At 50.1% G+C, this 25,201-nt stretch overlaps 1 protein-coding gene across 2 annotated transcripts in view; it reads right to left on the bottom strand.

Moving 5' to 3' along the window:
- The window catches only part of RAP1A (RAP1A, member of RAS oncogene family), a 28,624-nt gene extending 7,778 nt beyond the window's left edge, over window positions 1-20,846 (bottom strand). Inside the window, exons 1-4 of one of the 2 annotated variants that reach the window (XM_021539493.2) lie at window positions 20,783-20,846; window positions 7,217-7,285; window positions 3,756-3,839; window positions 717-785 (exon numbers count right to left, since the gene is read on the bottom strand). In XM_021539493.2, coding sequence (XP_021395168.1) covers window positions 717-785; window positions 3,756-3,812 — 126 coding nt within the window. In that variant the 5' untranslated portion in view covers window positions 3,813-3,839; window positions 7,217-7,285; window positions 20,783-20,846. Of the gene's footprint in view, window positions 1-716; window positions 786-3,755; window positions 3,840-4,524; window positions 4,600-7,216; window positions 7,286-20,782 lie in introns of those variants that run through there. The other variant, XM_077789092.1, reaches the window with a different exon arrangement.
- Window positions 20,847-25,201: the final 4,355 nt, after the last annotated feature.

Here is a 25,201-nt window from a genome sequence, read left to right as displayed (position 1 = left end):
AGTGAATTGTCTGCAGAGGGCCAGGCAAGAGGGATGTCAGCCCAGCCTGGAGCTCTGCACAAAGGGCTCTCAGCAGAGCAGCACCTGCCCTTCCCAGGGCTGAGCAGCTCTGCTGTCAGAGGATTAATTCTGCCCCACGCCAGCATTTGGGTCAGCTCACATGCTCCACGGCTCCCTTCATTAGCAAGGCTTAAATGAGCAGCTCACTGTAAACATCTCAACTTAAGTGAGATTGGAAACATCTTGGCTTAATCCACTCTTACAAACCAAAGCACCTTCAAACTTTAATTTTTCTTTGCTGCCCGGAGAGAAGGGAATAAGGAAGAGAAGAAAATGCAAAATATTTCAGGGTCCTCACAGTGAGACTCTGCAAATCTTCCATTCACTGAGAAATGTCTTGGATCTAACGAGGGTAATTCCAGGAAAGTCAAGTAAATTTTACAACAGAACTCATACCACAATTTAATTTAATTTAATTATCAGAGGCACAAATGTCACAAGTTTTTAGTGCATGTTTTGGTGCCTTTCATTTGGTGACATTTCTGCTAATCCGTGGAACAAAGGCTCACTTGCCATCGGGCAGGGAAGAAAGCAGCTCTGTGCCTGGGGTTACGTAACAGCTCACACCCTGCACCCACAGCAGCCCCCAGGATTCTGTGTTCTCTGTTCTGTGTTCCCTGCAGACGGGGAAAGAGATAAAAACCACGGTGCTTTACCTTTCTGTATGAATCTTCTATTGTTGGGTCATATTTTTCCACAAAAATTCCCTGAACGAACTGTACAGTCTGGGGAGGAAGGGAAGAACAGAAATCCCAAGTGAGCTGAACACAACCAGAAACATTCACCAAGAAGCACTTCAGCAAAAAGTAACAACACTAAAGCTGCTGTTAAAAGTCAATAGTGGGGACCAGAGAAAATGACATAAAATTTCAATTTTGGAAATAAAATTTGTCGGTTTTCTGTTAAAATCACGTTATTCAAGCATGCTTTCAATACTTTTTTGCACGACAACTGTTTGCTGGTTTGTCTCAGAAAAGAGATACCCTCAAAAGTGCCTTTACTCCACTGCCTGTGACTTCAGGATAAAAATCACCAAATACAGAGGCGTTGAGATTTCAGCAGCAGCACAGACAACCTGTGCACGGTGGGAAATGCACATTTCAGTGGAACTCAGCACAGAGCTGCCCGGGCCAGCGCAGAGCAGCGGTGCAGGGCAGCAGTGCAGGGCAGCAGTGCAGCCTGGAGGGGCTGCAGGCACTGAGGAGCCCTCACCCATGCACAGGGCAGGTTTCCTTCCCTGCACTCACAGCAAACCTGCTCCAGCCCTGACTCCCAGCTGGCACATCCCTGACAGCCCGGTGAGTGCCCTGCCTTCTGCCAGGACTGTTTTCCTCCTCCTCTGGGAGGCAAAGCTCCTTTTTCCTCCTCACCTGCAGTGATCTGCAGGGAAGCAGTGCAGGAGGGTCTGAAGAGTTGCTGGTATTTGTAAAACAAGGTGGTGTTCGTTTGTGAGACTGAGAGCTGAGGTCCCAGCACTTAATTCTACACACCAAGTATCTTTTGCCCACTGAACCTTTCACAGGTTTTATACACAAATTCTGCAAACTTGTGAGGAAAGTCTGAGAAGCCACAACTACCTCATTTCAAAATCGTTCTGTATCACTAAATAAGCATCCTACACTCCAATGAATGAAGTCTCTGCTTCTCCAGTGTTTTCTGCTCGCACTGAGCAGCAGTGCAGTGTGAGGAACAGGTCTCAGAGCCCTGGAGGTGGATCACAGGGCCCCAGCAGCCAGAGCTGGGTCAGGCTGTGCCTCACATGGCTCCTGTGCCTTTCAGCAGGGTCAGGCTGGCACAGCTGCTCCCACGGAGGCCAGAGAAGGCAGCTCAGTGCCAGAGGCTCCCAGAGCACTGGCACATTTGTGCCCTATTCCTGGGGGCTCTAAAGCAGCCCCGAGTGTGACAATCTGACCTGTAACACTCCTGAGCTCTGGTGGACTTCATTTGTTATAGGTGAAAGGAAAGCCCAGGGGAGAAGCTACAAATCTGGGGGTGCTGGTGGCTTCTGTGCAGATCCAAGACTTCTAGAAGTTTCTCTCTGTTTGGGTAGTGCAGTCCAGCTTTATTTTCCAGTTCTCTGCAAGGCTTTGCACCACTGGGCACCCTTGTAAATTATGTCACCCACTGCCACTCCAGGAGAGTTTTAGCCTCAGAAATGGGATTAAACTGCTGTACAGGAAACAAAAGTTGCTAAACAACTGTGGCTTTATAACTGTGAAGGTTTTCTGCTACTCCACCACTGTTCCCAGAAGCACCATCAGCACTGTGCTGGCACAGAGGAGTTAAAACAAGGAGGATGGATCTGCAGTGAAACAACCCCATATTGTCATCTGCACCCGAGTGCAAACAGAGCTGGAAACGAACACCAGGCTCTTTGTTGCACAGGTCAGTTTGTACAGTTGGAAGAATGACATTTAAAGTGACCCCCATAGTATTTTAAACCCCACCTTGTAACCTCTCCTTGCTAATGCCTGTAAATAAGTACACAGACTCTGAAAGCTAAATATTATCCACTCCTAGCTGCTAATTGGCAATTACTGTGTGTTCCTAGAAACATTATTGCTGCATATGAATTACCAAATATGCTGACTTAGCACCCAGCCTGTCAAAAGGAATTTAACTTTCATTTACCAGACTATTTGAGTATTTGCATTTCAGCTGTTAAAAAGGTCGGGGATGGTGCTGACTCAAGACTTCACATCACAGAGAAGGAAATTCAAGTATGTCAGATGCTGAGTAATTTTTATTTACAGCATACTACTAAGTGCCCCATTTCACCTAGTGAGTCTTGCAGTGTTACATAAGAAAATTAAGATAATCAGGGAAGTTCTGGTGGAAAAAGTAATACAGATTGCTTACATTGCTGTGGAAGAACAGAGCTTGTAAAACAATTACACCTTGTAAACACCTTGTAGTGATTAGGACGGGATTGCTGAAAGTGCATCAAATTTGATATACAAGTGAATAATCTGCTGCTATTCACTGGGATTCTGCAGGTGATTTACCAGGATTATTACCTGGCTGTACCAGCAGAATAAACAATGAGGCAGGACGTGAAAGGCTGCTCAGGCATTATCATGCCTGTGACAAGGAACACTGCAGTTCCTTGTTGTAGATAACTCACACTTGACCAGTTCTTTGCCTCTCTGCTGGGGAGAGCTGCTTGACTGGTGAGTGATAAATGGGTGACACAAGTCTCTCTCACAGTGCTTCGCTATCAACTCTGCTGTGTAAGCCTCTCCTCAGGAACAAGACAAGCACTTCAGGAGTGCAAAGTGCCATCAGCCTGCTCCTCCCTCTGCAGGGGCTGCAGATGATGCTCAGGGCCGCTGTTCTGGGTCTGGCTGCTCACCCAGGATGGAAACCCACAGCCCCTGAGGTGTGCAGGGCTGAACCCCAGTTCTGTGATTGATTCCAGCCACAGCTCTGCTGTGCCACTGCTGGCTGGGCTTTTCCCACTCACAGATATTCATCCGTGTGTAACGGGGCGCTCCAGCGGGAAGGGACGTGATACGCTAATTACCAGCAATTAATCACCTCTGCTAAACCACGGCACGCCTCCTCAGCGTGTCCCAGTGGCTACGTGGGGTCCTGGCACACACGAGAGGTCCCACAAGCTCCCCAGAGCAGCGGCGTGCAGCCAGCCAGGCAGCCGCAGGGCCGGGCACGGGCTCCGGGCTGCTCCCCAAACTCACCAGAGCAGACTTGCCCACGCCTCCTGAACCGAGCACCACCAGCTTGTACTCACGCATGGTGCGGTGTGTTCAGAGAGCCACGACCTGCGGGCAGAGAAAGGGCAGCAGGTAAACACAGAGCTGGCACTGTGACCCACCCTCCCGACAGCGCTGGGCTCGTTCTCCACCTGAGCACTCCGGCTGAGAGGAGCCCAGGAGCCCAGCGCAGAGGAAATGGCCAAAGCTGGTCCTGGCAGTGCCCGGAGGAAGAGGATGGACACAGCAGGGGACAAACACAGCGGCTGTGCCGGGCACCGGAGCTGCCACCGCCCGGCCTCTGCTTCCTCAGCATTTCACGGCACAAACCAGAGCACGGGGCAAGAAAATTAGATCAGAAAGAAGCAAGTCAAGAGGTTTCCTTCTCCCCTCCACCCCCAGCAGGGAGGGATTTAGGTCAGTGTTTTCTCTCTGGAAAAGGTCAGGCCCGGCGCGCGGCTGCCAAGGCAGAGCGCTCTGCTCTGCCCGGCACAGGCTCTGCCTTTTTATGGAAATCTTGCAATTCCCTCAAGTCGCTACGCAGCAGCAGCAAACTTCTCCTTCTCCCCGAGATTCCCTGACAAATAAGGCATATGACAAAGGCGGTGATAAACACTGGCAGGGTGTTTACAGAGAGCAGGCGGGGCTGTCCCGCTGCAGCAAACAATGAGCTCAGCCCCGATCCCTTCCGCAGGGACGCGCTTCCTTCCCAAGTAAGGGCAGCCTCCCCGGCTCCCCGGCCTTCCAGACGGACCTGCCACAGCTTTTCTGGGCTCCCCGCCTTCCAGACGGACCTGCCACAGCTTTTCTGGGCTCCCCGGCCTTCCAGACTGACCTGCCACAGCTTTTCTGGGTTCCCTGGCCACAGCCTTTGAAAACAAAAATGTCTTCCGAGGAGTTTGGTACAGAAATGCTTCAGGAGCCTGTGAAGAACAGGGGCTGTATGTTCAGCTGTGCAATGTGGACAACTCCCTGACAATCTGTGCCTCAAGTTTATGTCATCATTCAACAGGGCAGGTTCTCTTCTGTCATTTGGACTCCCAAGGGAAGATGCCAGAGTCAAGAGGAACCCCATGTGCTCCTGCTCACCCACCACTGGTCTGAGCTGAACTGGGACCAACAGGGAGCTGGGACCCTCCCCAAACATCCCCACAGCCTGTGCCAGGGGCTGAACATCACCCAAGTATGGGTTAAACAGAAACTCAAAAACCCCATGTGCCGCCGCAGAGAGACACAAATCTCTGGGCTCAGTTTAGCACGACTTTACACTAACTCTTAAGCCAGAATAACAGAAATAAAGGACTTGCCTGTGCTGAGGCTCTGCAGTCACAGAGCCCAGCTGCCCTTCCCTCACCCCAGCCTTGGAGAGGGAGCAAGGCTCAAGCAACCAGTGAGCCCATCAGTTTAAGCACCTGGAGGAGGTTTTTCTTCAACTCTTGAAGCCCACGTGAGCTGCAGCTGCCTAGCTGCAAGTTGTGAAATCAAGTCAAACAGAAAGGGGTTTTCCAGAAACTGTCTAAAAGTAGAGCAGGCGATGTCTGTGCACTCTAGGACATTGACAACAACCCTGGCTAAATTCTGGGAACTGGGAGCTCTTCTGCTTGATCATTTCCCTGAGAAGTAACATTCACTTCCTTTCTTTCAAAAAATCATGATTTTGAATGAGAAAGAGAGGGGAATTCCACTTCATTATTTTCCCTTTGATAACCCCTAGAAACTAAAAGCTGATGCATCTTTAATAAAGCATAAATGCAATTTATTGATCCAGTTTTTCTTCATTTCCCTACAGTCTCACAGTCAATTCCACCAAAGAAAACTCAGAAAGCAATCAAGCTAAGGGTTAAATTTAGCTGTGAACTATTTCACTTATTTATAGTAGAAAATAGTTGTGGGAAAGTTTAAGCTGGGAGCAGCACAAGACTAACTTCTCATTTCTTCTCTACAGTATTTGCTGATTTTTTTTTTTCAGGTGCAACAGGAAACCAAGATCCTGAAAGGCACGAGCCTTATTACTGTAAACCCCACATGCCTTAATTATCTTGTAGCTCTTTCACAAGTATGTTAATGTTATCTGTTTATACAACATGAATAGAGTGCTCAAGAAATTACTATGCTGCATCCCAGCCAACTTTTCATTTGGCAACTGCTGAAGCCCACCTAAATACAGTCGGACACAGCAGCATTCATTTCCATCCAGAGCTCTCTGTAGCAGAGTCACATGCTGCGAAGCAACGGCTCCACTTCCAAATGGAATTAAACTATGGGTGCTAAGTGTTCCTTTAGAGTCAGGAGTATGATCACTGAAGAGTGTAAAAAAAAATAACAGTAAATGTTGTGAAACTGGTCTCATTACTTCTGAATGCTGCAGTGCAAGAACAAAGCACAGCTGAGTGTGTGTCCTTGCTCCTCTCGCCAGGCACGGCCCCTGAGCTCCAGCAGGACAAGCAGGGGCACAGAGCACAGTCCCACCCCAGCACTGCCTGAGCTGCAGCTCCCTCTGCCACTCCAGCACTCTCCAAACCACCCCCAGGGTAATAAACCACAGGGCTCTGGCATCTACAGTCACAAAAAAACTGCTGCTACACCGCACACCTGATCCACCAGAATCCACCTGTGCTCGGTGTTCTTTACCAGGAGCATCTCTGCTCTGCTGCTGCCGTCACCAGCACTGCCCAGGAAGAGCCAGAAATGAACATCCACCCATCCACAGCAGCAGCCCCCAGCTGCTCAGCTCCTTCCTGACAGAAAAGGGAAGGGCTCTGCCCTGGGAGCAGGTAGAGAGGTCTGCAGGATATTTGTGTCACTAAAAAGCTGCAGGGTATTTGTGTCAATAAAAAAAGTGGCACAATATTTGTGTCAATAAAAAGAGTGGCACAATATTTGTGTCACTAAAAAAGCTGCACAATATTTGTGTCAATAAAAAAGCTGCAGAGTATTTGTGGTGATACCCAGGGCTGTGCAGGCAGAAGCAGCACGGGTGGATGCAAACACAGCGGAAGCTCCAAGCTGAGACGTGGCTCCCACTCAGCTGCTCCTGTGCCCAGCCAAGCCCTCTGCACTCTCCAGCCTGCAGAGCCATCCTCCCTGCTGCAGCCCAGGGAGCAGCACAACTCCAGCAGCACAACTGGAGCAGCACAACTCCAGCAGCACAACTGGAGGGTATTTCCCAAGCAGAGGAAGGAGCGGGGCAGAGGCTGGGGAGGCGCTGGGGACAAGGGCTGGGGCCCTTCAGGACAGAAACCTGGTGCAAAAGCAAGCTGCTTCTGTTTCTCGAGTTTCAGCAGCTCATCACGAAGTTTATAATTTGGGCAGTGGGGAGAGAGAAGCATGAACCAAAATAAGCAAACAGCACAGAGTGAGTGTAGCAACTTCACTTACCAATTACCCACTCCAATGTTCACAGAAATTTCATTTAAAGTATGATGAGAACACTAAAAAACTCTTACCTTGGCATAAAAGATCTCTCATCAGTGTTAGCAGCTCTACTGAAAGTTCTTCCAGGCTCCCCACAGGAACTGAAAAAAAGAATTAAAAAAAGAGTTGATAGTTTTTCAAGTGTCAGCATTTGCAAAGCATCTCTGTAGTGCTAAAGCCAAACCACTCTGCTCCTGTGGACTTCTCCTCCCTAGAATACTCCAAGCAAGACTTCACTTACAACAGACAAACTGAAAATAACCATGCTTGAGGTTGCATTGAGTTCTGCAACACCTACAAAGCACAATTAGTTCAGGGAATCCAGCAGGTTTGTGGCTGGGGTTGGAAAGGTCCTCCCAGCCCAAACCACTCTGGGATTCTGAGACAGTCCTGGGGATCAGAACAACTCCCAGCAGCACGTCCCCCTGCCCCAGGACCTGCTGGCTCCTTGTCCAAGAGCTTGGGAAGCTTTAACACTTCCAGCAGCCCAACCCTCTGCTCAGTAACACTGAGCAGCAGCAGTGCTGATCTTCAGACAGTAACCACAGCACTGCTACACCTGCTGCTCTGCCAGGCAAAGGGCTGTCTTTTACAGGCTCAGCACTTCATCCTTTCTTTTCCAGGGATAAAAAAAATAATCAGCTGTTCCTCTGGAATCATAGGAAGTTTAAATGAAAACCTACTATACTGTTTTTTTTGAAAATATTTCTTTTTAGCAGCTCTGGAGTCACAGAAATCAAAATTATTTCCAAACAGATAACAGAAGCTCTCGTAATCCTTGTCAAATATTTTTCCAAGTGTAAGAGAAAGTGAATCCAGAGGGCAGGGTTAGATGGGATATTGGGAATAAATCCTTCCCTGGCAGGGTGGGCAGCCCTGGCACAGGTCCCCAGAGCAGCCGGGGCTGCCCCTGGAGCCCTGGCAGTGTCCAAGCCAGGCTGGACAGGGCTGGGAGCACCTGGAACAGTGGGAGGTGTCCCTGTATTGGCTCTGAGGTCCCTTCCCACCCAAACCTTTCTGGCATTTTCCGTGAAGGTGCTGCCAGTGGCAGCTCCAGCGCTGCACACAGAGCATGGCTCAGCAGCAGCAGCTGCCTCTGCACCCAGAAAGCACAGCCCGAGTTCAGAGGAGGGTGAGAGAGAAGGAACAGAAAGAAGTGAGGCACAGAAAGGAGAGCACAGAAACCACAGCAGCAGTTCCTAGAGCCAGTGTGAGATGCCTCTCGAGGGGCAGCTCCTGCACCCTCAGCACTGAGGGGCTCTGCCCTCTGCTCTTCCCCAGGAGGATGTCTGGGACAGAGGAAGATGTCCCTGGCCGAGAGGAGAGAGGCAGGAGCAAGGACCACTCACCTGGCTTTAAGGAAGGAAAAAATAGAATAACTCCTTGCCTGCTCATCGCTCGCACCTCCCTTTCCCTGATTTTCACCAGCAGAAACCGGAATATTGAACGTTTCCAAGGGAAAAGTGATGTCAGCACTGTGCACGTTTGGGAGTGAAGCACAGATGTCCCTGAACTCCAGCACCTCCACTCAAGGCTGGTGTGGCACCCCTGTGGCCGTGCCCTTCCCATTCCCAAATCAGAGGCAGATTCTCGGGACGTTGCAGCCACGTGTCCTGCTTATTTTTATCCTGGCAGTTAAATACTGAATCGTGGCTACTATAAACAAACCTGCTGGATTTTCAACTGGTAAATGTTCTCCGTGCCAGTTTTTTTCAGTTACTATAAACTAGGCCATGGAAAGGGCTGGATTTTCTTTTTTTAAAAGTGTCAACTAAACATTGCTCAACACTCTACCAAAATCCCTCCATTACTCAGAGCCATGTTGGCAAAACAAACCCAAACCCAGCACTTCTGCAAGGGGAAGATTTACAGCGATCAAAACCACACTCAAACTGACAGATTCCCTCCACAGTATAAAAAAAAAGAGTCCAAACAAACAGAGAGATGATGCAGCAGCAAAGGCTGGGAACACCAGGCCAAGGATCTCCCCTTGGCTTAGACCGGCCCAGCCGCCGCTCCCGGCTCTGCCCAAGGACAGCTCCACTCAGCACCTGCTCCCTAATTTGTTCTACACCGTGTTGGGAGGTATTAAATTACTCAATGAAGTCTAAAGCACATGAAATACCTCCCTAGTGCTCACCAAAGCTGTCATCAATTACTCAACAGCTCCGTGCAGGGAACAGGGATGTGCACCCCAAAGGAAAGGGGGTTTGGAAATCCCACAGCTCATCAGCAGATGCAAAGAGCAAGATAAACACAGCGACAAATTACCCTGTTAGTTAGCAAGGAGACTATTTCATTAATAAAAATCACTGCCATGGACTCACTTGTTCACAAAACGAGCCCCTTCTCCAAGGCAGTCAAATTCCCTGGCTTTAGGGCACAGGGAAAACCTCCTCCACCTTTCCTGAGGCCACCAACACCAGGAAAATGGGAGGGAAGAGAAAAACAAAAGACTGAAAGACCAGACTAAGCAGAAAGCAGGACTTCAGTGTGACTTCCAAAGTACAGCTTGACAAACTTCCGTTCACAGACTCTGCATTTGTTTTCTTACTCATTATCACTGTGGTCTCTGACACCAGAGTAAGTGTGTTTTAGACATTAACATTACATAAGAGGTAACATTTTATTATTTGTGGCAGGAATCTCAGCCTCAGTTTTGTAATTTTAACACCGAAATCATTATCACTTCTACTGACTTCTTTCAGCATCAAATCAAATACCAGTCAAGGCAACACGTGTGTAATTAGCTATGCACAAGCCTGCTATAGGATAAATCATGACCCCACTGTGGTGCATTCCTGATGCTGGAACACACAGGCTGTCCCTCGTCCAAATCGTCAGTAATCCAAGTGTAAATATATTTTCCTTTTGTTTTTCAGGTAACAAATAACCCCAAAAAGACACAGCAAGAAGCACACACTGAAAAAAAAGCTGGTGACAAGCCAAATAAGCAAACAGATATGTGAGAACACAGGAGAAAACACTGCCCAGAGGTGTTACCTGAAGAGCTCCATCAGGAAAGGCAAGAGAGCAGCCTTCAAACCTTGCATCCATTCCCAAAACCTCCCAGCCACATCCCAATCACCACTTTCTGCATCGCTCCACATCCTCTGAGGTTCCTGAGCCAGGGTCATAAAGGCTTGGGCAAAGAGTAAAGTCCTGCAGCAACAGAGCCCTTCCAGCCCAGACTCCAGAGCTGAGCTGGGGCTTCCAGCAAATTAACAGCAGCCCACACAAACACGGCACTGAAACAAACTCCTTGGAAAACAGCAATAATTCTGCCATTGCAAGTAGTCATTTTGTGCACAAACACTCTGGGACTGATCCTCCTCAGCCTGTAATCTTTTGTGCAATCAGCTTCATGCTGAACCTGCAATTTCAAATAACATAATGTTAACTTCTATGGAAGTGACTGCCTAATTATTCATTGGAAATTGCTTTGCTATAGAAGCTCTCCAGGCAAGGAACAAGGGCTCTGGGCAGCCAAAGCCTGCCATGCTGAAACGGCTAATTTATTTTTTGTCCTATTGGTCTGCACTTGCAGAAAGTTGCTAGGGACATGTGCCAGCCAGACAAAGGCAGGGGAAAGGAAGCCAGCAGCACAACTCAAAGATGGACACACACTGCATCCCCAAATTAGAACAAAGCCCTACGTCAGGGGCCGGAGCTGGCAGCCTCCCCTCCGGCCGGGCTGCGGCACTCTGCGAGTGAATAATGCCAAGGAGAGGGGCTGGAGCAGGGCACAGCCAGCTCTGCTAGCACAGCCAGGGGAAATACCCTGTGCCCAGGTACTGATACCTGAACCGAGGGAAAAACACCCTGTGCCCAGGTACTGATACCTGAACCGAGGGAAAAACACCCTGTGCCCAGGTACTGATACCTGAACCGAGGGAAAAACACCCTGTGCCCAGGTACCGACACCTGAACCGAGGAAAAAACACCCTGTGCCCAGGTACCAACACCTGAACCAAGGAAAAAACAGTCCGTGCTCAGGTACCAACACCTGGAACCGAGGGCACAACACCCCGTGCCCAGGTACCAACACCTGAATCGAGGGCACAACACCCTGTGCTCCGTTACCAACACCTGGAACAGCTTGGCAGCAGGGATTGTGAAGTCACAGGTCCTCCCAAGCAACACCACGGCTACATTTGCCATTCCACCCATGTAGCCCTGCTGGAGTAGTTCAGCAGAGGGTTTATGCCATTCAGAGGAGTTCTCCACAGCTTTTTTTGGAAGAAAGAAATGAAAAAAAACTTCCTTTTTCCCTTCCTCATCAGCCAAACACATAAACATTAAAGGGCATCGCCATTAGACGCAGCAGCCCTTCAGGGGACTTCCTCCATTTGCTGCCTATCACATCCACAGCTTGCCACTGATTTTTAAGCCCTATAAAGGTTCTCATTCCTCTCCATTTCTTTTAGTGGGAAAAAATATCCTGACCTTTTATAAAACAGATTAAATTCCACACAGACCCAAGGAGGCTCAGTTATAGCAAAAGTCCAAGTCCATTCTACTTGGTAGGAATAATTTGTTGTGCTGATAGTAGCTTGGCAACATTCGCCACTATTCTTCCTGGTTTACATAATTAAGAGTAAATAAGTGACATGAGGTAGACAGATTGCCACTGAAACTTCAGCTTGCACTTTAATTATTTCATTTCTGCAGTAGTAGTGATGAGACGTTGGTCATAAAGCCCAGTTTGAGCTTACTTGGTCTCCAGCACAAAAAATATTAATGGAGAGATGAAGCTTCCAGGCCACTAAGGGTTCTTTGAAACTTCTCAATAAACTTCTCAACTTCTCGTATTTCTCAAATAATAAATCTTCTCAGAGGTTCAAATTGCTCTTCCCATGTATTTCAAACTGACATTGGGTAGGTTAAGATTAGGTATTGGGCAGAGTCTTTACTCCAAGGGTAGTGAGGCCCTGGCATGAAGACACTGTGGCTGCCCTGGACCCCTGGAAGTGCCCAAGGCCAGGCTGGAGCACCCAAACCTTTCCATGATTCTATGATTTACACCCACCAGTGAGAAATCCTAAGACTAATACCAAGCCTCTAAACATGGGCCACATCCCAGCTCTTCAGGACACTCAGAAATTCCAGAAAATGCTGAGATTTTTAAATCTCCCTGGCACAGCTGCAATGGCCTGTGTGTGTTTGCACACTGGATCTGAGCATGCAGCCTGTTCTAAAGGTCAGCTTTGCATGTGCAGCCCAGAGATCTGCACTTGCCTGGTGTGTGGCAGCCACAAGCAACCAAACCCCCCATTCCCACGCAACTGCCACTCATTAAACGCCTCTTTTAACAACAATTTCCAGAATGAAAAGCCTCACTGACCATATGGCCACTTATTAATACTACATTTGTTTATCAGTTTAAATAAACCCCCTGCAGCAGTGAGTATCCATGTAATGAGGACTTAAACACGGCTCACAACGGATGTGTTCTAGCGCTGCCAAGCAGGACTGCACCTCCTGAATGCTTTTCATGGCAGATTTTAAGGCTTGATAGGAACCTGAATAGCAGTAAAGGGCACAGAATTAGCTTCAAATAGAGGGGAAAGTAACAGTTTCATTATGTTTCATAAAGAAATTAAGTTATTTAATGTGGTGCTTAATCCTTCGGTACTTAGCTCAGCCCCTTAATGCTGCTTCCTGGAACCTTGGGGCAGAGTGGGGGTGGAAACTGAATTTTCTTCTACAGCGAAAATGAAACTTTCTTCTGTGTGAAGGTTTTAACTGAAGAATATTCAAACAGTTATTAACACTTCAGTGCCAGAGAGAGAGCTTCGAGGCCTTTGGGGTTTTAACCAAACCATTGCCAGACCTGGCCTCTGCACCAGGGCTTCTCTGAAGTTCTTTAATCCCCCTGAACCTGCTTAAAAGGGCAGAACTCCTTTGACAATTCATCCTGGAATTTCCTTTATGGTGAATAAAAGGTGACATTAAAGGAAACAGCTCTGATAGTTTAATCAGTTTTATACGAGCCATTCCAGTATTTATAGGTCAAGCTTGATCACAACCAAAATAGACAATTCTACAGCTGCCTCTAAACAGCAAGGAGCCCAGGGCCAGGGGCAGCTGGAATCCTGCTGGCACAAGAGGGGCTGGGTTTGACTCACACGGAAGGGAGGGCACATCCTAGAAGAGTCTTATTTTTAGGATGTGCCTTTGAAATAATAAGACCTAGGGCAAAAGGGAAAAAACCATCTCTCCACATGAGTGTGCAAATTTGTCAAACACAAGGCCTGGGGCCAGGCTCTGCACTCTCAGGACCCGGGAACACAGCACACTTATCCCAGTGCCAATTGCCATCTCCACAATTTCTGTGCCTTCCCCGTGGTGAGGACACTTCCCTCCACAGCTCCAGCTTCCACTCATCTGTTTTTGTCTGGAGTAAATCTGCAAATGCAGCGTCCTGCAAACACAGCCCATGCCCTCAGCACAGTACTACCATCACTGGTGCTAAAAAGTTCCTAAATCTATTCCAACTTCCACCCAAAGAGATGCAGTGGGTGTGAACCTGGCATGAAGAGGAGCAGGGAAGTCACAGCACCCCAGGAGACACAGCAGACACAGCTCCATCCTTCTGACACCTGCTGAGCACCAGCTCCATCCTGCTGAGCACCAGCTCCATCCTGCTGACCCTGCTCAGCACCAGCTCCCAGCTCAAGTCTGCCCTGCTGCAAAAGGGATTTGGACTCGACACTGCTTGTGACAAGGGTTTGGGCAAACAGGTCATGTAACAGAGGCTGCAAAGGACTGGAATTACAGAAAAAAGGACGAGACCCACTTTCTCAGAATCACATCACCGAGGAAAGTGCCCTGGAGCATGACAACATCTGTTTGATCATTTCAAATGGGATTCCTGAAAATGCCCTGACTGCATTCTAGTGATCAATATGCCAATGCAGGGTGTTCACAAAACAAGGCAAAGCCATAATAATATTGTAACCTCCACAACTTCGTAAGTGATCTGATGAGTTAAAAGCTCTAAATGCATAAATATTTCATGAGAAAGGCTGTCTGGAACCACTTCAGTCTGTATCTTTAATCTTAATGTTATTTTCAGCTACAATTACTGTTATAATCTAAAGCAGAAAGCAACAATTGGCTAAATTTATTTTATCTTCACCCATATTTACTTCATAAATCCAACAAGTTTTCTCTTATCCAGGCCTGATACCCAGTAACTGTTACTCAGTACAGGACTAACGAACACATCAAATCTCAGGGTAAAGCGAGATGTGCTGGAATGAGACTGTTACACAAAAAAAAAAGAGAATTGCGCCAGAAATAGCCTTACCCAGTGAACTATGAGTTACTTTTAACTATCACGTGGTGAGTGGCATATAAAAAGATATTATTCTGCATGTCAGCTGTCTGTAATGAAAGTTTTCCTCTTCTCAGCTGCCCCTCCCTACTACTTCAAGTTTATTTGCATGAGAGAAAAGAATCTTACATAAAAATATAACATAAAAGGCACTGCAACCAACACATCCAGCTGAAGTGCTCCTCCCACGTCCTCCCTGCTTTCCAGATTAAGTCTGTTTGCAGCTAAAAATGTGGGAAATGCTGCCCGATTCCACGGAGATTCTTCCCTTGGACAAAATGCTGCAGCAGCCTCCCTTGCAGGGCAGGAGCAGCCCCAGCTGCAGCCACGATGCAGCAGGAGCAGACTGCACTGCCCTCAGCTCACACGCAACAGCCTGACTTAAACATGACCAGCTCACATTTTTGCAGTATTAGAACACTGCAGAACACAACAGCATTGAATCCAACAAATATTTGGACTAAAAAAAAACCCAAAACATTCCAGGCAGGCTTGAATCTGCAGTCATTGACAAGTGAAATGCAAGTGTCTCTTTTCCTGCAATGCTCCAGCAAGCAGCAGTTATGCAACACAGACCATTGACAAACACGCTCCCAGGTGCAGAGCATTCCCAAAAAGCAGGGTTTGGACAAAGCAACCAGCACCTCTCACAGAAATGCTCATCCTGCTCGTTACATTGAGCACATTTCTGAGCACATTTTGCATCACTGAAGCGATGAATAAAGATTTGTTTCAGCCCCAGCACAGCCACTGCTGTGGGCACATCCACATCTCCTGCTTCAGCGCCCCAGATGGATTTAAGTATTTTCCATCTTATCAATATTCACAATAAATAAATAAATAACCAACCACAAGGCCTCGGGCCACCTGCTCAACAAGACTGCCATTGCCTGGCTCCCCACATTTTAAGTCAAAGAAAGTCAAATAGGTGAAACAGCCAAGTCAGCCACCTGCAGCCACGGGCTGGGAGCAGCCCTGGAGATTCCTTTTTGGCTCTTTGTCCTGTTACCTGTTTATTCCTGGGCATAAAAGCCCAATGCAGGGTCAGGCTTCCCCCTCAGACTGATGACTGTTCATCAAAAGAAAGCACCCAGCAGTTTTCCAAGCATACCGAGTCTTCTTTTGTCAGCAGCTGGACTTCTCAACCAAAAAACATCCACTGGTGCCTTTACCCGGGTCAGGTGAAGCCAGTGCAGCTGCAGTGAGGAAGTGCCTGGTCAGGTATAGCAGGTATTTCCCAACTCCCAGGACCTGCTGGAGCAGTGGTGGCAGGGAGCAGAGCACGCACCAAAACATCAAAACACATCTTTATGTGGCCACGGCGGGGTTCAGGGAGCCACCCGACCTGCTCCAGCAGCTGGCACGGTGAGAAAGAGCCCCAGCCCTGCCCTGAGCCCTGCTGCCAGGGGAGAGACAGGAGCAGGCAGCTCTGAGCTCACCTGCACCAGGTGTGCTGCCCGCCAGTACAGAGCCTACAGCCCCAAAACGACTGCAGATCCACAGGGATGGGTTCTGCTGTCCCATTTTCTCCCACACACACCCCAAGGATCTTCCCAGAGCACATGAATGCAATTTAAGTTTAAACACACCATTTCTGATCAGGAATGTAACGCTCAGTGCCTCCTCCTGGAGCACCACCCTTCTTCCCACAGCCTCCTCATTTTAATATTGTTAAATGGATTTCTCTACACAGCCTTCATTACTGCAGTATTTGCAAGGGAAGGAGTGATCTCTCAGTAACCAGTTCCTGCCCCTCTGCAGAGCAAAACTTGTTTCAGAGCAGACCTGGGAGTGAAATGGCCCCAGAGGTGCAGCACAGAGTGCTCCAGTGTAAAAACCAGGTACCAAGTGCCGAGCAGGCCCAGGTGTGTCCTGACTGATGCTCTGCTGCCACTGGGTCCCCTTTCCTTCAGAGGGGAGCTCAGAAAACAGGCATTAATTAACAGAATTATGCTATCACAGGAAATAACAGGAAGCTTCTTATAATGAGCCATTTAGCTCTGAAGGGTTTCAGTCAGACATGTCAAACCAGCTCACAGAGGATGTCAACAGGCACCAGCACACAGGCAGCTGAAAAACAACCAGCAGAGCCCCTCAATCTGCTGCAACAGCAAGGCAGCTGCATGTAACTCTCACAAACACGGGCTGGCCCTTGCAAATAACAGCCTGGTACCTCTGAGGACAGAGACCAAATGTCACCCATCTGGTATTATCCTGGCAGCCAGGGTGAGCCACAGGTTCCTCCCAGCTCCCACAGGCCCAGCAGAGTCACCACATCAGCCCTGCTGCAGCTCGAGGCTGAAGGACACTGCCCTGGGTCAGACGTGCCAGGAACTGCAGTTTCTTGTTCTCCTCAACTCCTTCCTCCATCAGCAGTGGTGCTGGCACAATTATCGTGCATCTTCTTCACTCCTGCTTCCGTCCTTTCTCCTCTGGCATCACAGTTCAACAGGTCTCCACTTAGCCAGCACAGATGGTTCTTCACTCTAATGCTCCTGCTGGAGACCCTGAACTGCAGCAGCTGGATTCCTGCTGGGGTCTTGCTTCCAAGAGTTTCTGAATCTCAACAATAAACGGTCCACATGGGAAAGCAGAGTTCAGTCTGTCTTGCCTTCCTCACCCCACAGGGGGTGAGAACCCACTGCAGCTCCATTTCCACCAACTGAAACGTCCTGAGTCTAATTCTACCTGCCAGGACCTGCGGGGAAGGATGGAGAGGGACTGTTTGCATCTCACACAAGTTTTAACATCTGAGCAGGACAGGCTGGACCAAGTGAGAGAGCTCAGCAAGATGAACAGTCCTTTCAGAAGCCTTTGGGACATCCTTACTTATCTCTGCCATTAGGTGTCATGTTTCCAGCAGCAGCAATTTTCCTAAAGAGCAAACACAAATGCCTACAGGAAAATTTGACCCTGGGATTTAGAAGCACCCTTTTAGGAAGATGCTTTCATTAAAATTCTGTTTAATTTCCAATTATCTAGTAAATAAAAGAGCAAAAGAAAAGAAATAACTACTTCAGCGCTCAACATAAAATGAACTGAGGCTATACTTTAACCACCATCCTCACTACCTCATCTTCAAAAAATAACCCAACAACCCCCAAAATCAAGGCCAAAAAAGGCCAAACGCCACCCTCGGACTTGACCAAGTTTTAAAAATTGTGTCTCTCTTGAATCTGCTTCTGCAGAATTAAATACACGAAGTTATAAGAAGCGACTGATGTTCAACATGAATGTGGCTCATCAGAAATTAAAAGAAACTGATAAAATAGTAGGTCTCCCATAGTGCCCTAAAACCCAAGAGTTTTGATCAGCATCCACAGCCAGAGCCAGCTAAGCTGATTTTGGCAAGGTTGAAAGTAACACTGGATCAAGGATAATCCTGAACTTCAAACAGCTACACATAAAAAACACTTCAAATATAAAGCCTAAAGGTTTGAACTTATGTATGTTCAAAAGATACACTTTGTTTTCTCTAGGAAAGCAGATAACAGGTTCCTGTTGTCAGAGCATTAGGATTCCTCTTGAAGATGATTTTTTTAAGTCTGCAAAGCTGCACAGAAGCAATCTGTTCTCTAAACACTGAGCACGAGTTCAAAGTGCCACCGAGTGCGCTGTGCACGTGCAGGGTACGAGAAAAAGCACTGCAATATAAAGTACAAACAAGTGCTTGCTGTTGTTTATGCCCAGCACGATGATTCAATATACAATTACAACTTTAATGTTCAAGCACATCCACATGTTGCCCTCCTGCCATTTAATTACTTTTCAGTTTTTTTAAGAACAGTCCTCAGACTGGCCGAGCAGCCACGAAATGTATCACTAATAACCTATGTCCGTGTATTTGCAGCTCATGGCTTCACATATAAACTGTTCTGATGCCCTGTGTAAACACCAGTCTCCAAATAAAAGCATTAACCTGTGCTGGACTTGGGCAGTGCGAGTTAATTCAGCCCGTTTGGCAGGAGATCCTCTCAGAACCTTCAGCAAAGCTACTTACCCTAAAAACAGCCACGCCAGAGCCAGGACACGTGATGGCAGGCAGCGCTGGGCTCCGGGGAGCCCCAGGGTGACAGCCTGGGGTGACAGCTCCGGCCTGGCGGGCACTGGGGTGACAGCCCGGGGTGACAGCCCAGGTGGGACAGCCCGGCTGGGACAGCTCCGGGGTGACAGCCCAGGTGGGACAGCTCTGGCCTGGGACAGCTCCATCCCAGGCTGGCCCTAAGGCTCCCCAGCCCCGCAGCTCCCGGGCAGCCCCATCCCGTGCAGGAGCTGCCCTGAGCGGGGCAGCTCTGCTCCTGCGAGGCACGCCAACGCTGTGCATAAAAACAGATTATTTTTAGAAGCGGTGCGAGCGCAGCACTTCCTGCCGGCTCCACCTTGAAGAACGACAGACGCTCTGTCACCCTCCGTTCCAAACCCAGGATTTCACAACTTCTGCTACCTGCCACAACACAGAGAGGCAAGGGACAATCTGCCGAGAGCGGCAAGCGACAATTTCCCAGTTTGTGACTTGGCACTAAGCGCTTCTGTTGGAATATGTTGCCAGTCTTCACTCGCGTCAATAAATCGATGCCTTTTTTCCTGCCGCAGGGATGAACAGAACATTAAATGTTTTTATTTATGACACTGATTTTTTCCATAGCAACCGGATGTGAACATGGCATTCCCAGCGCAATGAAGTCACTATAGCAACGTGATAATGATGTCAGAATAATCAGACAGCATTTCATACTTGTGAAATATATCGCTTCTGTGAATTCAGAAAGTTGCGGAGACCACAAAAGCTCCATCTGGAACTTCCCTTTAACTTGCCTGGTTTTGGATAACTTCTCATTAAAGGCACAGAGCTTTGCTAATGCACCATTCTCTGTTTCTACAAGCTTCATCCATTACTTCCTGAGAGTCTCACAAATTCCCGCATTAAAACCCTTTCAGATCCGAGGATCCGCTACACCAGGGAGAATTACTGACACACCATTTCAGCATGAAAAAGGCAATGACACAAATCACAACAGTGAAACATTTCACAGCAGACAGGCACTGTCAACTGAACAGACGCTTTCCTCAAGTCTTCAAATAATCTGGTGTCTCTTTGCGTGGAGCAACACAACTACTCAGAGAGAATTACAACAGCAGCAGAAATTACAGAGTGCCGGTACAATACTCCGAAGGCAGACAGGCGTTTTCAAGTCAAACACTATTTTAAGATATATTATCTCCCCTGTTAAGCTACTGAAAGGAAAAAACGCAGTTTTCATCGTTTGCCCTTCCTGTTTGCAGCTCTTTCCAAGCTGTGCGCAAAGCAAGACCCAATTCCAGCTCTGTGTCAGGGGGAACTGGCTCACTGCATCCAAACCCCAACCTTCCCACCGAGGAGACTTCGCAGGAATCCCTGCACCAAACCCACATGCCCTGTACCTCAAATATCGCAAGCAAAGGCACCAATTAACGAGAAGTATCTAAACACCAAAGCTTCCCTACACAGAGCACAGTTTCTCTTTAAAGCGACTGAAGGAAGTGCAAGAACCCTTTTCAGAGCTGAGGTGGTCTGACACAACCAGTCCTTGGGAGTGGAGGATGAGGATGGGCTGGGAGGGTGAGGATGGGGATGGACAGGAGGGTGAGGATGGGGATGGACAGGAGGGTGAGGATGGGGATGGACAGGAGGGTGAGGATGGGGAGGATGAGGATGGGCCAGCCCGCTGCTCCACGTGGCTCACGGGGGGCTGCCCCTTGGCTTGTCCCAGCTGCCCAAACCTCCTGCCGCCCATCAGGCCGGTTCGTACAGGCTGTGCCCCGTCCTGCCGTGCCTGTGCCAGCCCACCCTCCGTGCCTCCGGCCTCGCTGTCCCTTCACTCCGGCGCTCCTCGGCCCCGCACGATCCCCGCGCCCCTTCCCAGCGCGGGGAGCAGCGGGGCACCGCACACACCTGACCCCGCCGCCACCGCGGCAATTGCGCTGATCCCGAGCCCGGCGGCACCGCGGGCAGCGCGCAGCCCGCCCGGGGCCGCACGCGATGGATGCGGGACGGACCGGCGGGGCCGGCCGGACGGACGGGGCCAAGCCGCCTCCCCGCGCTGCCGGCCGGGCCGCGGGAGGGAGCGGCCGGCGCGGCCCCGCCGCCGCCCGGCCCCGCCGGACCCCGCGCCGGCCGCTGCCCCGCTCCGCCCGCGCGGCCTCCAGGGCCCGCCGGGACGGCCGCGGCCGCCGCTCCGCCCGCCGCCGCCCGGCCCGGCCCGCCGCCGCCCCCGCTCACCGCCGCCCCCGGGCCGCCTCCCGCCGCCGCTCCGCCGCCGCTGCGGGCCGGGCTCGGGGCTCGGGCCGGGCCGGGCCGCTGCCGCTGCCGCTGCTGCTCTGCGCGGCGGCGGCGCCGCGTCCGCTCCGCCCTCCGCGGCCGCGGCCCGGGGAGGAGCCAGCGGGGCGGGCGGGGACGGCCGGAGTTCCGGGAGGGCCGGGGCAGGTGCGGGGCTCGGGCCGGGCCGGGGGTGCGCGGCCGGCGGGGCCGGTTCCGTCCCGGTTCTGTCCGGGTTCCGTCCCGGCTCTGTCCCGGGGGTGCGCGGCCGGCGGAGCCGGTTCCGTCCCGGTTCTGTCCCGGCTCCGTCCCGGTTCCGTCCCGGCTCCGTCCCGGTTCCGTCCGGGTTCCGTCCCGGCTCCGTCCCGGCTCCGTCCCGGTTCTGTCCCGGCTCCGTTCCGGCTCCGTCCCGGTTCCGTCCCGGTTCTGTCCCGGTTCTGTCCCGGCTCCGTTCCGGCTCCGTCCCGGTTCTGTCCCGGCTCCGTCCGGGTTCCATCCCGGCTCCGTCCCGGCTCCGTCCGGGTTCCATCCCGGCTCCGTCCCGGCTCCGTCCCGGTTCTGTCCCGGTTCCGTCCCGGTTCCGACCCGGGAGAGCACTTCAAAGTGTTTTGTTTATTTTTGTAGAAAACTATGAAAAGAAAGAGCTGTAACACGGAAGTGCACATGTAATTGACACGAAACAGATAAAACTGGGGAAGAGGGAACGGCACATACAGGTCCTGATGGTGTTTTTGTCACCGAGGTTTGTAGGTGACGGCAGCCGGACAGAGAGGATCAGGTCAGAAGTCCTGCACAGTCGCTGATCTGGGAGATGGCCTCATTAGCCCCAACTTCAACTATAATTCAGCTCCAAACTGCACACTCCAGAAAACCTAATGTCAACAGTCAATAAAGTTCAGGGGCTTTTTTTCTTGTTAAGAATGCATAAATACCCCAGAGGAGCTGTAGTAGCTTCCGTGGTTGCGATGCCCGCTCTCCACGAGGTGCAGAGGGATCTCTCGAGCTCCAAGCACTGTCACCTCCTCACGTAACCGGGGACAGGAGGAGCACTGCGGCTGTCCCTGGGGATGCTCCTGCAGAGGACGGTGCCAGCAGCAGCAGCAGCACACCCACGGGCCTCCCCACACTCCCCACCGCCGCTTGCAAAACTTCAGGGACACGAGCAGATTCCCTGAGGTCACACGCTACAGCAACAATATTTTAGCAGTCATGCTGCCTCTCATCCAGAACTCCAACAAAAATGCTAAATATTACTTGTGTGGCTGTACAGATGAGAAAACAAAGATTAAATGACTTATCCAAAATGCCCAGCAAGTGAGCAGCCAGGAGGCACACAGAGCTCAGCGTCCCCACTCACCCTCTGTAACTGAAAGTGCTCCAGTTCTCCTCTCACAGCTCTGTGCGTGCAGCAGAAATAAATACACAGCGCACAATTTTGCTTCCAGGTACAATTTGTGGCTGCTGATACCCATCTGTAAATCCCTGTTTTTATGGCTTAAGAGGTGTCTCCTTCCCTGGGGACCACCGTGCTGGGAGCCAGGTGAATCACGGCTGCATTGGAGTCGCTGGAGGCAGGGCGATGTCAGCAAAAGATTTCCACACTTTGCAGGATTTGGCAGCCTCAGCCCTGAGAGGCTCAGGCACAGTGGGACAGTCGGGGTGGCAAAAGCATCTGCCTTGAAGGATGCTCAGCACTCGTGGTTGAGCACCTCGTTTCTTCAGAGTACAAATGTTATCGTGAAATCTATGAACTTAGGAAGTTACTAGGTCAATGTTTAAAAACATTGCCTGTGTCTGGAAAACAGGCAGGGACAAAATCAGCAGTAACTTCTGTTTTAAAAGCTGTGTAAAAACACATTCCTATGGGCAGAAACGGCAAGGGATGCAATTCCTTTAAAAGACTCAGTGTACATTTGAGCATTCTGAAGGCTTCACCCCAAATTTCCTTTGAAATTAAAGCTTTAACAAGCTTTGCCCCAGATATCAAGACATTTGCAGCTCTTCCCACTGAACACCAACTGAAGAGTTTTATTGTATCTAAGAATCACACACTTATCTATTTCATGGCTTGTGGACCATCTTCCAAGTTTCAAAACAATAAGGGTCCAGGCACAGTGAGGGCCTGACTCAGCAAGACAGAGCTCCTTTTTGATGTGTGTTCTGGGAAGGTTGACTTCTTCCCCCGTTTTCTGCAGGTTTCAGTGGAGGCTGATAACATTTATTGCTGAGTCAGGCTTTGCAAGTACATGAAATTAGATCTGGATGAGTGTGAACCTGGCTATGAAATGATTAGAAGAGGAGAAGCAGGGCCAAGTTCAGTGAACTCAGAGGCACTTTTCCTAGTGACTCGTGCAGGGCAAACATCTGGATCCGTTTCTCCCAGTCCTGCCCTCGCTCGGGCAGATGCAGCCCCTGAGCCAGAGCTCTCCCTCCTGCCTGCTGCTCCGTAGCTCTCGCCCAGCAGTGGGCTGTGGTCAGCAAATCCCCTCTGGCAGCAGGCAGTGACATCCACGCCTGTGTCTCCTGGGTGCTTTCCCTACTTCTGGCAAGTCCATGACTGCAGGGACACCTGCCTGGAGGGCTGGAACCTGCACCAGCCCCAGCTCCACTGCACACCAGCTCAGCAGCAGCACAGGAGGTGAGCACAGAGAATCGATTCCCTGCACCCTGTCACATACAGGACACAGCCTGTAATGTCCTGGACGCAGCCCAAGAAATCCAGTGACCCGTCCCTGTGCAGTTTTATTGCAAAAGGTGTCATTTCTCACAGCCCATCTGTTTGTACAAAGCAGGAGTTGCCACAATAGCTTCTTTCCTGAACTCTAAATCCATTCATATTAAATTACACCAAGATTTCACTCCCCTTTTCCTGCTGTATGGCAGTGGTAAAAGACTGAAAGGAAAACACTTGTTTATCCCAGAACCTGCAACAGGATTGCAACTTTTCACCTGCTTTTGCAGCTGAGTTGCCGAGGTTGCACTGAGTCTTCTGCAGGCAAATTAATATGAAGCAGAATCCTTCGGGACTTCTTTTATTCCAAAACAATAATTGCCCAATTGGATAAATTATCACAAGTTCAGCTGATGTAAATATGTAGCTAAGGCCCATTTGCTGATTTAATGAAATTCAGAAACAATTTGTGATTGCATAATGACCTTGGATTCCTGGCTGATAGAATCAGAGGGCTGGAAGTAAATGAAAGTGGGTTTGACACCATGCAGGCTAATTACACGTTATCCTGTGCCCTGGCTGTCAGAAGTGAAGGTGCTGACTGCATCCTGCTCCTGTCTGAACTTAAGCTGCACAAGGAAGGAGCTGGTGCTCTCTAAACTTACAATAATCACTCTTTAAACTCTAGTCAGGGAAGAATCAAGAGAAAAACGCTCATTCCAAAGACCTCAACACAAGCCTTTGAAGTGCAAGCATAATATTTTCTTTCCAGATGAGATTGCAGTGTATAATTATGAATAATGACTAATGATGTAATTAGCAGTGAGCAGGCACATGGCTGCCAGCAGCTGCCCTGGCTGAGGGTCACCGAGCTCACAGCTCACCTCCCACGCTGTCCTTGCCGAGCAGAAGGGATCATTTAACTCAGCCCAGCTTCCCCAGCTCTGCAGGGCAGGAGAGCTCCGAGCCTGAGCTGTTCCCAGAGCAGACAGGACCAGATTCCCTGGAAGCCCCATCCCTGATCCCTGCTCCCACTGCAGGCTGGCTTTGTTCCAAGCCCACTGGCTGGCTGGGAAGCTACCAGGCAATTAGGCAGATTAGAGGGGAGCTGTGGGGTCTGGGAGGGGTGGCTGGTCCCAAGGCAGGGCTCTGCAGAGCTCCAGCAGGCTTCCAAAGGGAAAGCCTGCACTGGCTTTGCTCCTGGGCAGCAGTGCTGGGGCCATGCTCCTCCCCAGCCCATCCAGTGTCCCTAAATCCCTTGAAATCCCAGGCAAGGCTGGATCCCAGTGCAAACTCAGGTATTTTCCAGGTTTGAGCCCTAAGGATGTGAGCACCGGGACTGCAGAAAGGGTGAGGAGGCAGGAACAAGACCTCCCCTACCAAAACCACCAGCAAGCCTGGGCTTTCCTCCTTTGTGGCTCCGAAAGGGACATGGGATGCAGGGAGGCTTCTTTTGCAGCTTCCCAAACATTTCCCTTCCTTGTGAGCATGCCAGAAGGGCCTGGAGTCTGTCTGGTGTCTGCAGCTCTGCAGAGTCAGGAGAAAGGCAGAGGCTGATCGGGGTTTCTGGTTCAAGGGCTCTATAAATACCATCAGAGGCTGTGAAACTCACTGGGGAAGGAAGCACAAATCCCACTTCCCCTGCTCAGCTACGGCAGGGAGCTGCCAATTGCCATGGACAGGGATTCCCATGGTTCAGGGTGACAGCAGCA

This window comes from Lonchura striata, chromosome 30 (genome assembly GCF_046129695.1).
Source record: "Lonchura striata isolate bLonStr1 chromosome 30, bLonStr1.mat, whole genome shotgun sequence".
Taxonomy (NCBI): domain Eukaryota; kingdom Metazoa; phylum Chordata; class Aves; order Passeriformes; family Estrildidae; genus Lonchura; species Lonchura striata.
This window is presented reverse-complemented; position numbering and strand designations above follow the sequence as displayed.